Source organism: Bufo gargarizans, chromosome 8, assembly GCF_014858855.1.
Source record: "Bufo gargarizans isolate SCDJY-AF-19 chromosome 8, ASM1485885v1, whole genome shotgun sequence".
Taxonomy (NCBI): domain Eukaryota; kingdom Metazoa; phylum Chordata; class Amphibia; order Anura; family Bufonidae; genus Bufo; species Bufo gargarizans.
The window spans coordinates 30,970,349-30,985,649 of record NC_058087.1 but is presented as its reverse complement, the minus strand read 5'-3'; the positions used below and the strand labels follow the sequence as shown (position 1 = coordinate 30,985,649).

The window sequence follows — 15,301 nt, the reverse complement described above, 5'->3', positions numbered from 1 at the left end:
CCCAAGAGGTGAGGATCCTGAACAGCAGACCCTTCAACTAACTCAAAATTCCCTATTAGACTTTATGAAAATGGGTTTTATAAACAGAACTTCATTTAGATTTAAGTGCATTTTCAGCTATTCCATATAACGTTGACAACTGCCAATTTAAATGTTATAATTTTTTGTCAGAAGTCCAAGGATCGCCTCTCTCAGGAATTATCCGACTGCATTATCTACTGTAAAAGCGTCCCCTTCGAGAGCTTCAAGCATTCTAGGATTCAGTACAAGCTATATGAAATGTCTTCCTTCACAGAGTATAAAGCCCGGAAACTTGTGAAAGAACCAGGTGACCTTTCAATGGATGATAGGATTTATAATCCAAAGGCTCCTAAGAACTTGCATTGGATAGTTGTATCAGCTGAAGGTATTTCTAGTGCCACCCTGAGGAGAATACTCCCGGCTTATGACTTAGCCTGGATTCACATGGTGCTGCCCACTGTGGCAAAACCGCAATAGGTTATCTTTTGTCATCTATCTGTGAATTTATAGAAGTTTCAGCCTTTGTATTTTGGGACTCTTGTTTTCTTTTAGGGAATGAATTTGTCCGACACAACGCCTGGCAACTGACGCGAGTTTACCCCACAGGTCTTCGGACAGACTCCTCAAATTACAACCCCCAAGACATGTGGAATGTGGGATGTCAAATGGGTAAAGTTTTATTCAAGGATTTTCTGAGTCTACTCAGATTGTGTATGCAAATTTACCCCAAATGCAATACTGGGAAATAGCGACCATAAAGTAATAACCTTCCAATTATCATTCAAAAGAGTGTTTCTTCAGGGAGGAACAAAAATACCAAACTTCAAAAAAGCTAAATTTAGCCAACTAAGAGAGGCCATAGGCCTAACTAACTGGGACAAAGTCCTCAAAAATAAAAAATACAGTCACAAAATGGAATATTTTTAAAAGCATCCTAAAATCTAATTGTGAGAGGTACATACCTTATGGGAATAAAAGGTTAAGGAACAAGAAAACACCAGTGTGGATAAATAGAACTGTAAAGAAAGCAATAAATGACAAAAAGAAAGCATTTAAATCCCTAAAACAGGAGGGGGCGAGGAAGCACTGAAAAACTGTAAGGAAAAAAATAGAATATGTAAAAATCAAATAAAAGCAGCAAAACTAGAGATCGAGAGATTAATTGCCAAAGAGAGCAAAACTAACCCTAAAATGTTCTTCAGTTATATAAATAGTAAATAGTATAAATCTGAAGGTGTCAGCCCTCTACAGAGTAATGAGGGGGGAGTTACAGAAAGTGATGAAAAGAAAGCAACGCTATTAAATATTTTTTTCTCCACTGTATTCACTGAAGAAAATAAACTGTCAGATGAAATGCAGAATGTAAAAGTAAATTCCCCATTAAAAGTGTCCTGTCTGACCCACAGAAGAAGTACAACAGCGACTTAAAAAGATTTAAATAGACAAATCACCAGGACCAGATGGCATACACCCCCGTATCCTAAGAGATTTAAGTAATGTCATAGCCAGACCCTTATTTCTAAAATTTGCGGACTCTATACTGATAGGGAATGTCCCACAGGATTGGCGCATAGCTAATGTGGTGCCAATATTAAAAAAGGGTCCAAAAACAGAGCCCGGAAACTATAGGCCGGTAAGTTTTACATCCGTCGTGGGTAAACTGTTTGAAGGTTTTCTATAAGATGCTATCTTGGAGTACGTCAATGAAAATAGGCAAATAACGCCATATCAGCATGGCTTCATGAGGGATCAATCATGTATAACTAATTTAATCAGTTTCTATGAGGAGATAAGTTCTAGACTTGACAGCGGCGAATCAATGGATGTCGTGTATCTGGACTTCTCCAAAACATTTGACACTGAACCACATAAAAGGTTAGTATATAAATGAGAATGCTCGGACTGGGGGAAAACGTCTGTATGTGGGTAAGTAACTGTCTCAGTGATAGAAAACAGAGGGTGGTTATGTCGGGTATATAAAGCAAATGCTTTATATAAATATAAAGAGTTCAATCGAGAACCTGATTATTTTGTGCAATCAGCAAAACAGGATACAAGCGTCTATGCAAAAATATAAATGGTTTATTATGCAATAGGTTATAATACAAACAAAAATGAATCAACATAAATTTCAATAATATACAATGATATGCAGTACCCAGAATTCACCACTATATGATACCACCAAAACACTACTCAACCAACACAAGAATATGATGCAATACAGCTTTAAATTTTGTGAGAAATATACAATCAATGGATTATGCGGAAAACTCAATCAAGAAGATGACAGATACGAGCCCTTGCTCCGCCAAAAATAATGACCAATCTTTCAGATAATGGTAGTATTGCAACAAAACTTATAAATTATTGGCTTGATATTAAACTAGGGAATTCAAAGATTCCCAACAAAGAGTTTCTCCAATATTATCCCCTTCTTTCAGTTATATGCATCGTAACTGAAATCAGAGAAAATACTGATGTAGCAACTAACGTTACACGTCCGCAAGTGAGCGGGTATCTGGCTAAGTATCAAGCCAATTAATTTAGATCAATACTACATAAAACAAAATATACATTACCCAAGGGTCAAGTGATGTGCAGAGTCTTGGGGCAGCCAGCTCTCAAGAGTTTTTCCCGATAATCCAAATGATTTTCCAGAGATCTATAATCCAAATGTTTGTTTCTCTTTTTTTTCTTTTTCTCCCTCTTTTCCTTTTCCCCTTTTCTTTCTGGTAACTGGTTTCTTAACCCAAAACTTATCAGATAAACATGCCCTCCGAGTTTGGAACTTTCCAATCATTGTTGGAGGGGTGTGTGCATGGATAAGGAGCATGGCGTCATAATACTACCCAGAATGCACTTTTGCTACTGATGTAGTATTAACCGCTTATATCTAGGTGGCACTGTTTTATAAGCAACAAGCATCATACCATTAAGGGTTAACTCATACATGCCTAATATTTTCAACACTTCACACCTCTGACATCTGGGGCCTTGTCTCAGGGCTGAGGGACAAACTTTGATACATGAATATATACTTTGAGGAACATCTAGACCATTCTCACACTGTAGAATTCATGTTCAGATAGGAAAAACAATGAAGCCTCAGAATCTGCAGGTGCGGTGTATCTTCTAACTTTCTAAATGTATAATATATTGTTACAATAACAGTAGCTTTCGAACAGCACAGTAATCTTCTCATGGACTTACTTTGGCCTACATGAAACTTCATACAAAACAGTGAATATAAATCAACATTGCTCTTAAAGGCAATGAATACCCATTATAACTAAAATAAGTAAGTATAACTGTTTAAACTTATGAAAAAGCACAACAGTTATTAACGGTACACACTCAGATTGGGTCACTGTCACTAGCGGGGTACCTCAGGGGTCAGTACTGGAGGGGCCACTGTCACTAGTGGAGTACCTCAGGGGTCAGTATTTGGCCCTATTCTCTTCAATATATTATTAATGATCTTGTAGAAGGCTTGCACAGTAAAATATCAATTTTTGCAGATGACACTAAACTGTGTAAAGTAATTGACACGGAAGAGGACAGTATACTGCTACAGATGAGGTTTAACACTGACAAATGAAGGGTTATCCACATGGGAAGGAATAATACAAGTCACCCGTACATACTAAGTACATACTAAAACACTGGGTAACAATGACATGGAAAAGGACCTAGGAATTTTAGTGAAAAGCAAACTAAACTGTAGAAACCAGTGTCAGGCAGCTGCTGCCAAGGCCAATAAGATAATGGGTTGCATCAAAAGGGGCATAGATGTCGGTGATGAGAACATAGTCCTACCACTTTACACATCACTAGTCAGACCACACATGGAGTACTGTGTACAGTTCTGGGCTCCTGTGAACAAGGCAGACATAGCAGAGCTGGAGAGGGTCCAGAGGAGGGCAACTAAAGTAATAACTGGAGGGGGGGGGGGGGGACTAGAGTACTCTGAAAGATTATCAAAATTAGGGTTATTCACTTTAGAAAAAAGATGACTGAGAGGAGATGTAATTACTATGTATAAATATATCAGGGGTCAGTACAGAGATCACTCCCATCATCTATTTATCCCCAGGACTGTGACGAGGGGACATCCTCTGCGTCTGGAGGAAAGAAGGTTTGTACACAAACATAGAAGAGGATTCTTTACGGTAAGAGCAGTGAGACTATGGAGCTCTCTGCCTGAGGAGGTGGTGATGGTGAGTACAATAAAAGAGTCTAAGAGGGGCCTGGATGTATTTCTGGAGTGTAATAATATTACAGGCTATAGCTACTAGAGAGGGGTCGCTGATCCAGGGAGTTATTCTGATGCCTGATTGGAGTCAAGAAGGATTTTTTTCCCCTTAAGTGGGGAAAATTGGCTTCTACCTCACAGTTTTTTTTTTCCTTCCTCTGGATCAACTTGCAGGATGACAGGCCGAACTGGATGGGCAGATGTCTTTTTTTGGCCTTATAAACTATGTTATTATGTTACTATAATACAGCCCTGCTATGTATAAGAAAATTACTGATATGATACTGCCCCTCCTCCCCCATGTACAGACAAAAAAAACTACTATAATATTGCCTCCCATATACAATAATATAACTACTATAATACTGCTCCTATGTACAAGAATATAACTACTATAATACTGCTCCTATGTACAAGAATATAACTACTATAATACTGCTCCTATATACAAGAATATAACTACTATAATACTGCCTCCTATGTACAAGAATATAACTACTATAATACTGCCTCCTATGTACAAGTATATAACTACTATAATACTGCTCCTATGTACAAGAATATAACTACTATAATACTGCTCCTATGTACAAGAATATAACTACTATAATACTGCTCCTATGTACAAGAATATAACTACTATAATACTGCTCCTACGTACAAGAATATAACTACTATAATACTGCTCCTACGTACAAGAATATAACTACTATAATACTGCTCCTATGTACAAGAATATAACTACTATAATACTGCTCCTATGTACAAGAATATAACTACTATAATACTGCTCCTATGTACAAGAATATAACTACTATAATACTGCTCCTATGTACAAGAATATAACTACTATAATACTGCTCCTATGTAAAAGAATATAACTACTATAATACTGCTCCTATGTACAAGAATATAACTACTATAATACTGCCTCCTATGTACAAGAATATAACTACTATAATACTGCTCCTATGTACAAGAATATAACTACTATAATACTGCTCCTATGTACAGGAATATAACTACTATAATACTGCCTCCTATGTATAAGAATATAACTACTATAATACTGCCTACTGTGTACAAGACTATAACTACTATAATACTGCTCCTATTTATAAGAATACATATTTGCACTCTTCAACTGAACGGGAGACATTGCAGCGCAGTTATGAACTGTCATGTTGATTGCAGGGTAGTAATAGACTCTCAGCACTAATAACCCTTCCTGTTCTCTGCTTTTACTTCTCAGTGGCCCTCAATTTCCAGACAGCAGGAGTAGAGATGGATCTTAACGATGGACTTTTTCAACAAAACGGACGTTGCGGTTATGTTCTGAAACCTTTGTTCATGAGACATGTGGATACCAATTTTAACCCTGATTTGCCACAAGACACTGCAGGCTACTTTCCTGTCAACCTATCCATACAGGTAATATAAATGCCAAATTATTCAGGGGGTGTATTATTCCAGTGAACCAGCATAGCTCATTACACTATATAACATATGTATAACTTATGCCAGCTGTACATATATAATTATATATAGCAGATACCCAGGTTATACCAGCATGGTCCATATCACTATATACAAGAAGATGTATAACTTATACCAGCTGTACATATATAATTATATATAGCAGATACCCAGGTTATACCAGCATGCTCCATATCACTATATACAAGAAGATGTATAACTTATACCAGCTGTACATATATAATTATATACAGGAGATACCCAGGTTATACCAGCATGCTCCATATCACTATATACAGAAGATGTATAACTTATACCAGCTGTACATATATAATTATATACAGGAGATGCCCAGGTTATACCAGCATGGTCCATATCACTATATACAAGAAGATGTATAACTTATACCAGCTGTACATATATAATTATATACAGGGGATACCCAGGTTATACCAGCATGCTCCACCTCACTATATACAAGAAGATGTATAACTTATACCAGCTGTACATATATAATTATATACAGGGGATACCCAGGTTGTACCAGCATGGTCCATATCACTATATACAAGAAGATGTATAACTTATACCAGCTGTACATATATAATTATACACAGGAGATGCCCAGGTTATACCAGCTGTACATATATAATTATACACAGGAGATGCCCGCATGGTCCATATTATATTCTCTATATCCCCCTTGCTCACATTGTAGACTTATTGCGGTGTTATATATTGTGTAGGTGATCAGCGCTCAGCAACTGCCCAAGGATGAGAACAGTAAAGAGCGCTCCATCATAGATCCTCTGGTTCGAGTGGAAATATTTGGGGTTCCCATTGACCAATCAAGGCAGGAGACCAAGTACATAGAGAATAATGGTAAGTTGTAGGACATCCTGTTATCTTTACACCATGGACAGCAGGTACTGAGGTATTATTACTTGGTGTTCCACAAAGCAAAAGCCCATACACATCAGAGGTCTAAGATCTGACACATGGCCTGGCAGTGTAAGGGCTCTTTCAGACGAGCGTATACTGACAGCGTTATTTCAGTATGATTCTGTAGCAGTGAGGTCATGCAGAGACACACAGCATTATAAATCAGTACAATGCCGCCCACTCCGAGCAGCATTCATACCGGGAAATCACACTTATACACTAAGCACGATTCCCACACAGGAAACACTTGTCTGAAAGAGCCCTAAGGGTACGAACACAAGGTGCGGTCGTGCCATGGTCATACTGCGGTTAAGGAATGCGACCACTTACCGCATGTGATTACTACATGTCTAATCCTGCTTTTATGGTGCATTTTTTTTTGTCTGCGTTTGTTTATGGACTGTTGCTGCTGCAACCAGGCGGGCATGTTTTATGGACGACTGGTGCAGTTACCACAACTTGGGAAATGAGATGCTGCGGTTCTTAACTGTAGAATGACCGCGCTGTGTGGTCGTACTCCAAGCACCATTTCTAGGAGAAAATAACTTGAGCATCTTGTCACGGATACTTGATAAAAAAAATCTCATCCCGTGTCTCCATGGTAACAGACTACATGCACAGCCTTTGTAGTCAGACCCTGCGGTCATGCTATAGTGTCTTCTAACTGCCCTGTTTTACTGTCTGTTAGGACGTAGTAAAGTCACAGTCTGGACCACAGTCAGTGAACAGTGATGGCCAGTTCGCAGTGTTCCCCAGCAAACACATGCGGGATGCCATCTTGACTCACAAGTCCGGCGATGCACAGGTAAGCCCTTACCTGTGCCTGTGCCGGGAGTGGGTCTGAAACAAATGCGGTCACCGGGAGCAGGCAGTATCGGGAACAGCCCGAAGAAGGCCCCCTGTTCTCGGAACTGCCTGCTCCTGGTGACCGCATTTGATTTCAGACCGGCTCGCGGCACAGGGCTTACCTGTGCATCGCCAGACTTGTGAGTCAAGATGGCAGCCCGCATGTGTTCGTTGGCGAACACTGCGAACTGGCCATCACTGTCAGTGAACCCCAAAGCTGCTGCCACCCTTCCAAAACCACTCCTTGCAGTATGAAAGCTACCCAGCTACCCCTAAGTATTCACCAGAGCCCGCTGCAAGACTTGGCTGCTAGAGACCCTGGATACGTCTGCGGGGCTGATAGTGGAATACTGGTGCGGGCACACAAGTAGCCGACCTGCCAGGACGACCAGGAAGGTACGAAAACAAAAAAGGGTCAAAAACAGGAAAAGACATACACAGTAAACGCAGACCATAAACGGTTAATCCAGAGGAGGAACACCTGACTGCAAGATCAGACTACAATCAGTGTTTGTGTATAGTCTGTAACCATGGAGACACATCAGTCTGCATTTGAACTGTTTACAGAAAATGGTAAGAGATTTTTTTTATGAAGTATATTTGCAAAGCTGGATAATAATAAAATCAGTGGCTACCCCAACAAAGGAAACCGTGGGTCGGTGCTCTACCCCGCGACTCACCCCAATGTCGCGGATAAACGTAGTAGAAATAGACTTAATGCTGGGGGGCACTCTGCTATCTGGTGCTGTATGGACTCCTTATAGTCTGTTTACTATAAAACTGTAAATTTATTAGAAAAAGAATAATAAAAAATACAGGTGAAACTCGAAAAATTTGAATATCGTGCAAAGTTTATTTATTTCAGTAATAAAAGGTGAAACTAAGATATGAGACTCATTACAGGCAAAGTGAGATATTTCAAGCCTTTATTTGTTATAATTTGGATGATTATGGCTTACAGCTTATGAAACCCCAAAGTCACAATTCTAAGGTCCCCTTTGCTCAGAGGGTATGGAATAATCAGCTTAGAGGGTGACACTTTGAGCCGAGAATATTGAAAGTTTTCACAAAATTCAAATTTTAAGCTGCATTAATGCAATTCCTTTTAATTTGCATTACTGAAATAAATGGACTTTTGCACGATATTCTAATTTTTCGAGTTTCACCTGTATGTATACAAGATAACATAAATCATAAAATGTATGTGGACGTATAAATCAAGGACAAATGTTCAATTGGTTGATCAACCTAAAAATATAAGTATTAAAAAGTAAAAAATAGAAATAAAAATGAAGATAAAGTCTTTAAAAACAAGTTTCCTATATGTGCAAAAATTACTAAATATATAGTAATAATAGTAATATAGTAACAATAGTTACAGATGTGTAAAAACGGGGATATATCGAGGTATATCAAGATACAAATTCAAGTTATATTGATCTTGATGGCGCTATTGTCTACCGGTATATAAATATTGTGTAGGTAGCGCTGATGGTTCTTTCGAATGTGTTTCAATCAATACAGCCCGTTTTTATATAGAGGATTCTTTTTATCCTATAGATATTGCTCCATAAAGTTATTATTAAATGTAGTGACCAATAATTAGAGGCTTATTCTTGTACATTACCGATCCTTATACCGCTGTATCTGTAGGCTCAGGTTATTGGTGATGCAGCTTGATGCGCCATGTTTCTTCTGCTGCGCTCACCGGCTCATAGCGTGGTGTCCCACGTGGTCGGGAGTGGCAGTGATATCTTGTCTCAGGATAGTTGCATGGATGGCGGATGCACTGATGCTCCTGCGGGCTTTGCCTGGCCAAATCGGGGTGGTCAGTTCTTTATAAACTTAAAAGCAGTGCTTGAATGTATTAATTATACTTTTCACTGCAGGTTACACCATTCAAGCACTCCTTTTAAGTTTATAAAGAACTGACCACCCGATTTGGCCAGGCAAAGCCCGCAGGAGCATCAGTACATCCGCCATCCATGCAACTATCCTGAGACAAGATATTGCTGCAACTCCCAATACAGTGCATAATTAGTGACATGATGTCACCTGTGTGCAATCTCAGTGTCACATGATCTGTCATTACATATACACACCAGAGGCTGCAGCACCTAAGCAAGAGGCATCACTAACCAAACGCTGCCATGAAGACCGAGGAACTCTCCAAACAAGTAAGGGACAATGTTGTTGAGAAGTACAAGTCAGGGTTAGGTTATAAAAAAAATACCCAAATCTTTAATGATCCCCAGGAGCACCATCAAATCTATCATAACCAAATGGAAAGAACATGGCACAACAGCAAACCTGCCAAGAGACGGCCGCCCACCAAAACTCACGGACCGGGCAAGAAGGGCATTAATCAGAGGGGCAGCACAGGTAAGCCTGGAGGAGCTGCAGAGTTCCACAGCAGAGACTGGAGGATCTGTACATAGGACGACAATAAGCCGTACGCTCCATAGAGTTGGGCTTTATGGCGGAGTGGCCAGAAGAAGCCATTACTGTCAGCTAAAAACAAAAAGTCTTGTTGTGAGTTTGAGAACAGGCCTGTGGGAGACTCCCGAAATGTATGGAGGAAGGGGCTCTGGTCTGAGGAGACTAAAATGGAACTTTTCGGCCAAAGAAAACGCTATGTCTGGGGAAAACCCAACTCATCACATTTCCCAAAGAACACCATCCCCACAGTGAGACATGGTGGTGGCAGCATCATACTGGGGGATGGGACTGGGAAACTGGTCAGAGTGGAAGGAATGATGGATGGTGCTAAATACAGGGATATTCTTGAGCAGAACCTGCCCCACTCTGTGCGTGATCTGAGGCGAGGACGGAGGTCCACCTTCCAGCAGGACAATGACCCCAAACACACGGCTAAAGCAACACTTGAGGGGTTTAAGGGGAGACATGTAAATGTGTTGGAACGGCCGAGTCACAGCCCAGATCTCAATCCAATAGAAGATCTGTGGTCAGACGTAAAGATTGCTGTTCACAAGCACAAACCATCCGATTGTAATTCCAGGTTGTAAGGCACCAATATATGAAAAAAGTCAAGGGGGGGGGGGGTGAATACTTTTGCAAGGCACTGTATATATCCCAGTGTTTACACATCTGAGGTTTGAACTGCATTATTTATATTTTTAGGTTGATCAACAAATTGAACATTTGTCCTTGATTTATACGTCCACATACATTTTATGATTTATATTATCTTGTATATATACTTTTTATTAGTCTTTCCCAATAAATTTACAGTTGTATAGTAAACAGACTATAAGGAGTCCATACAGCACCAGATAGCAGAGTGCCCCCCAGCATTAAGTCTATTTGCAAAGCTGGTTAATTTTAGATGCATTGACGCAATAAATAAAATGGTTTACAGAAGTTCACACGCCCCCATAGAAACACCAGGAAAATCAGCCAATTATAGGACTTGCAGGGCCCCACTTAGGGCACATGCAGAATCCCCAGCGGAAATCGGAGGTCACGTGGAAAAATCCGTACAGTATGATCTATGGGGCGCATTTCAAGTGGACTTCGGTGCAGAATACGCAACAAAATATGCATTGAAAATAGGCTGTGTGAACATACCCTTAGTATGGGAAGGCTGCAGGACTGTCAACAAAAAGGTTCTGCATGTAGACAACAGGGACTACAAACTGACCCGAAGGATATGTAGTAAACCTTAAAAAAAAATAAAAAAATCAATGGACAAGCGGTAATTGCACTACACGTGTATGCGGAGACTCTGCGTGCATTCCCCATTTATAACATCTGCTAGTAAACGGCTGATGTCCTGGACTCCTAGTGAATTTGTAGGCTGCAGATCTCATCAATATTTCATGTAGCCAAGCATAGGCGAGAGGTAACTGCACACCGTCTGTCCTTCCATCTAAAGGATTTAACCCCATGTGGTACGAGACACTGCAATTCAAGATCCACATCCCTGAACTGGCCCTCGTGAGGTTCGTGGTAGAAGACTATGACAAGACCACGAGGAACGATTTCATCGGACAGTATACCCTCCCATTCAAGAGCATCAAGTCAGGTGAGCGCCTGATGTCTCTGACCTATACGCATTCTGACTGTTTGCAAGTTCTTGTATGTACCCTATCGCAAATGCATGTTTATGGTGAGCTAGCTCCGTCCATTGATACAAATTACTGTGAATTTAGAGGACGTCCCTGCACCCCTTTCTTATTTTCCTCACTGGCTGGTGAATGGGCTCCCAATTGTGGTTGATACTACTGAAATGCTATTGCTATTTCTTATATTAAAGGGGTTGTACAGGAATAGAAAAACATGGCTGCCTTCTTCCAGAAACAGCACCACCCCTGTCCATAGGTTGAGTATGGTATTGCAGCTTCAATGGTGCCGAGATGCAATATCAGACACAACCTATGGACAGGTGTCGTGCTGTTCCAGAAATAAGGCAGCCATGTTTTTTTTTTTTTTTTATCCCAAGCAACCCGTTTAAAGGTTGAGGTTGCAAACATATGTCTTTGGGAGCTGAAAGCAGTTTAGCTCCGCCCACTGTCTGTCACATGACCTACCACCTCAGCTGTAACATTGTAACTATCCCCTGAGCTCCCACGATGCACTGCTCTCTGGTCACAGGAAACCAGCAGAATTCTGGATTTACAGAAGAAAACGTCTTTTAACTTAAAATCAGTGCAAGATGGATGAAACAAAGGATTGACAATGTTACCCAAAATTTTATGTAGATTCCACCTGTGAAATGTTGTAAGGTGTTAGTGAAAAGTGGAGCTGTCCTTTAAATCTTATAAAGCTCCTGGGCCCCAGTGTACCCCCAAAAATCACACATTATTTTAGTATTGGTCTCATTATAGGGGAAAGAAGGCCCTTTTAGGCCCCAGAACCAAGATGCGACCACAACCTCTGCACCCGCTATAGATATACTCCTCCATACATGCCGCTGTACAATTCCTGATGGTATTCCGGCCTATCCTTTGGTAGATGCGCTTGTATATTTCCAATTCCTGTGAAGCACCCCCCACATACATTTCTCTATAATTTACATGCTTTTTTCTCCTACAGGTTACCGCCACATCCACCTCCTTTCCAAGGACGGCACTAAAATCCCACCAGCTTCCCTGTTTGTTTACATCCGTATAACAGACAGCGCAAATCCAGTGCAGGACACAGAGGGTTAATAGGCCACCACTTGTATGTCCAGTGACAGTCCTGAAGCTCGGCCTTACTGCTGTTCCGCTATATTTTGCACTCCCCCTCCCCCACAGAACGCTATGTTGTATATACTTGTACATGGTGTTATTTTTTATGTATTTAATGTACAGAGGTGTACTTGGTGCTATTCTATTGAAAATGTTATGTTGCTGATTAACCTATGAAGATAGTGTTCCCGCTGTAACCCAAGCCATGAGCTGGACCTCGGCGCTGCCCCCTGCAGCGTGAACAGTGTTAGCCATCTTGCAATATGACCTCCATTAATGGGGTTGTTTGATCTGCAGATTGTGGGGCCCCTGGGGGATAGTCAATGGCAGGGACCAAACATGATCAGATGGGATCGCCAGGGCGACCGCAAAGTGAATAGATATTTACGTAAATGACTGCAAAGGATCCATTGACTTCAATCAGTGCTGGAGACACCCCACCACTTTAGCTTGCAGAGAGGGGCCCCAATTAAAGGACCCCCCCCCCCCCCCATTAGCTCAAGGTGCCCTAATAGGGCATTTATCAATGGGAAATCTCGCCCAGAAAACCCCTTTAATGGAGGAATGTTCAACAAAGGCACCGTGAAGTATTAAACAGTATTTTAGAGCGCTCTTCTGACGTGTGTATCTGCGCTCCGCAGACTGAACTCTCTATATACCGTGCTGTCAGTGGAAGGATGGGGTGACACTTTCCATAAGGCTAGGTCCACGCAGCCACTTTTGTCGGGGCATTGCAGTACAAGGTTGTATGTTGTCATAGCCTCAACGCAAAAGCCTTGCATTGCAGCCATCAGCTTAAAGGGGTAATCCGCAGGGGCTGTAAACTGATAAAATGGGCCCTTATGTTAGAAGAACCCCCAGAGATCAGCTGTCATCTATGAGAAAACCAGCAAGTAAGAACCTATAGCACCACCACAATTCTTACTGAAATCAGCAGGTTGCCCATGTAATGCATGGATATGCTGGGTCCTCCAGAGCAAGTGACACGCTTTGTAGACGGTCTTGCCTCATAATTATGTTATAATTAATTGCTTAATATACCCATTATACAGGGCTCCAAATCTTGGGCATTTATAAAACATAGTATTTTGGCTACCTGCAGCCACCGCTAGGGGGAGCACTAAACTTGCTGCTTACTGTCTTATTATAGATTTCAATGTATACAGTTCTGAGCTCCCCCTAGTGGTGGCTGGAGGCAGACAGATTTGTATATTTTTTTTTTTAAGTGTGAGTTGTTCTGCTGAACATGCTCCCCTATAGAAATGTATTATTACAAATAGGTTACACAAAACATAGACATACACATAAATGGTAAATAGACCCAGAAAGAGTAAGTAAAAACCCACTCAGTGTACATAGATACACCAAACACCAAAAATGAACTGAGATTAAACGGGTATATCGTCAAAAAATAAATCCTTTATTGAATAAATAACATATATGAACGAGAACGTGATACAACAGATAAGTAAATGACTGCATCTGAGGAGGCATATCAGCACAGGTGAAACACTAAAAGGGAAGGAATGGAGTACAGGAATAGAGGCAAAAAAGGAGAGTACAATGGGTGCCTCAATATTGCCTGCAAGTCCGTGACCACAATTACTTTGTATATATAGGGGCAAAAAAACACCAAAAGATACTAAAGTGCAAGTGCATATAATGAGACACCACATCAATAAATGGTCACAGACTACACAGCAATATACGGATGTGTAATGGTTCCAGTAAATATGTATATATGGGAACATACAACAACTAAAAAAAGTTAAATGGCAAATGCATAAGAGATCACCACATCAATGGTCAAATACCACAGAGAAATATAGATATATAGTGACAGCTTAAAACTCCATATACATAATAATATGGCTGAGGTACACAAGCAACGTTCGCTCATGGATAACCTAAGTGGGTATAGCTAAGTACCAGAGCCAGTAAACACATCCCCAAAGATTCACCAGAGCATAAAATGTTTACATACCCATGATATGGGGATATACACCTCAGGAGAGACCTACGGACTCTGCCGTCAGCGTTTTTTGGAGCAATTTTTTCCACAAGGATTTTCTGGTATTGCACCATTTTGCTCGTCCTCTCCACCACAGGAATGAGAGATGAGAAGTTCTCTTTGTAGCCGGGGTCGAGAAGGGTGAACAACCAGTAATCGGTATTGGCCAAAATTCGTATAACGCGAGGGTCACGGGAAAGGCAGCCTAACATGAAGTCAGCCATGTGTGCCAGAGTCCCAACAGACAAGACTTCGCTGTCCTCATCAGGAGGATGACTCTCAATCTCCTCATTCTCTTCCTCCTCTTCGGCCCATCCATGCTGAACAGATGTAATAAACCTGCTATGGGTACTACCCTCTGTAGCGGAGGCAACCGTCTCCTGCTCCTCCTCCTCATCATCATCCAATTTGCGCTAAGAAGATGAACTGAGGGTGGTCTGGCTATCACCCTGTGTCTTCTCCCATTTCCACCTCTTCCACATGCAAAGTGTCGTCCTTAATTGTGAGCAGCGAGCGTTTGAGTAGACACAGAAGTGGGATGGTGACGCTGATAATAGC

The 15,301-nt window shown here is 40.9% G+C and overlaps 1 protein-coding gene across 6 annotated transcripts in view; it reads left to right on the top strand.

Moving 5' to 3' along the window:
- PLCD4 (phospholipase C delta 4) overlaps nt 1-14,870 on the top strand; it is a 52,482-nt gene extending 37,612 nt beyond the window's left edge. For 4 of the 6 annotated variants that reach the window (XM_044303554.1, XM_044303552.1, XM_044303549.1 and 1 more), the window contains 6 exons: nt 172-406; nt 574-690; nt 5,529-5,707; nt 6,499-6,634; nt 11,436-11,585; nt 12,596-14,870. In XM_044303554.1, coding sequence (XP_044159489.1) covers nt 172-406; nt 574-690; nt 5,529-5,707; nt 6,499-6,634; nt 11,436-11,585; nt 12,596-12,711 — 933 coding nt within the window. In that variant the 3' untranslated portion in view covers nt 12,712-14,870. The remainder of the gene's footprint in view (nt 1-171; nt 407-573; nt 691-5,528; nt 5,708-6,498; nt 6,635-11,435; nt 11,586-12,595) is intronic. The other 2 variants (XM_044303553.1, XM_044303551.1) reach the window with 2 other exon arrangements.
- Nucleotides 14,871-15,301: the final 431 nt, after the last annotated feature.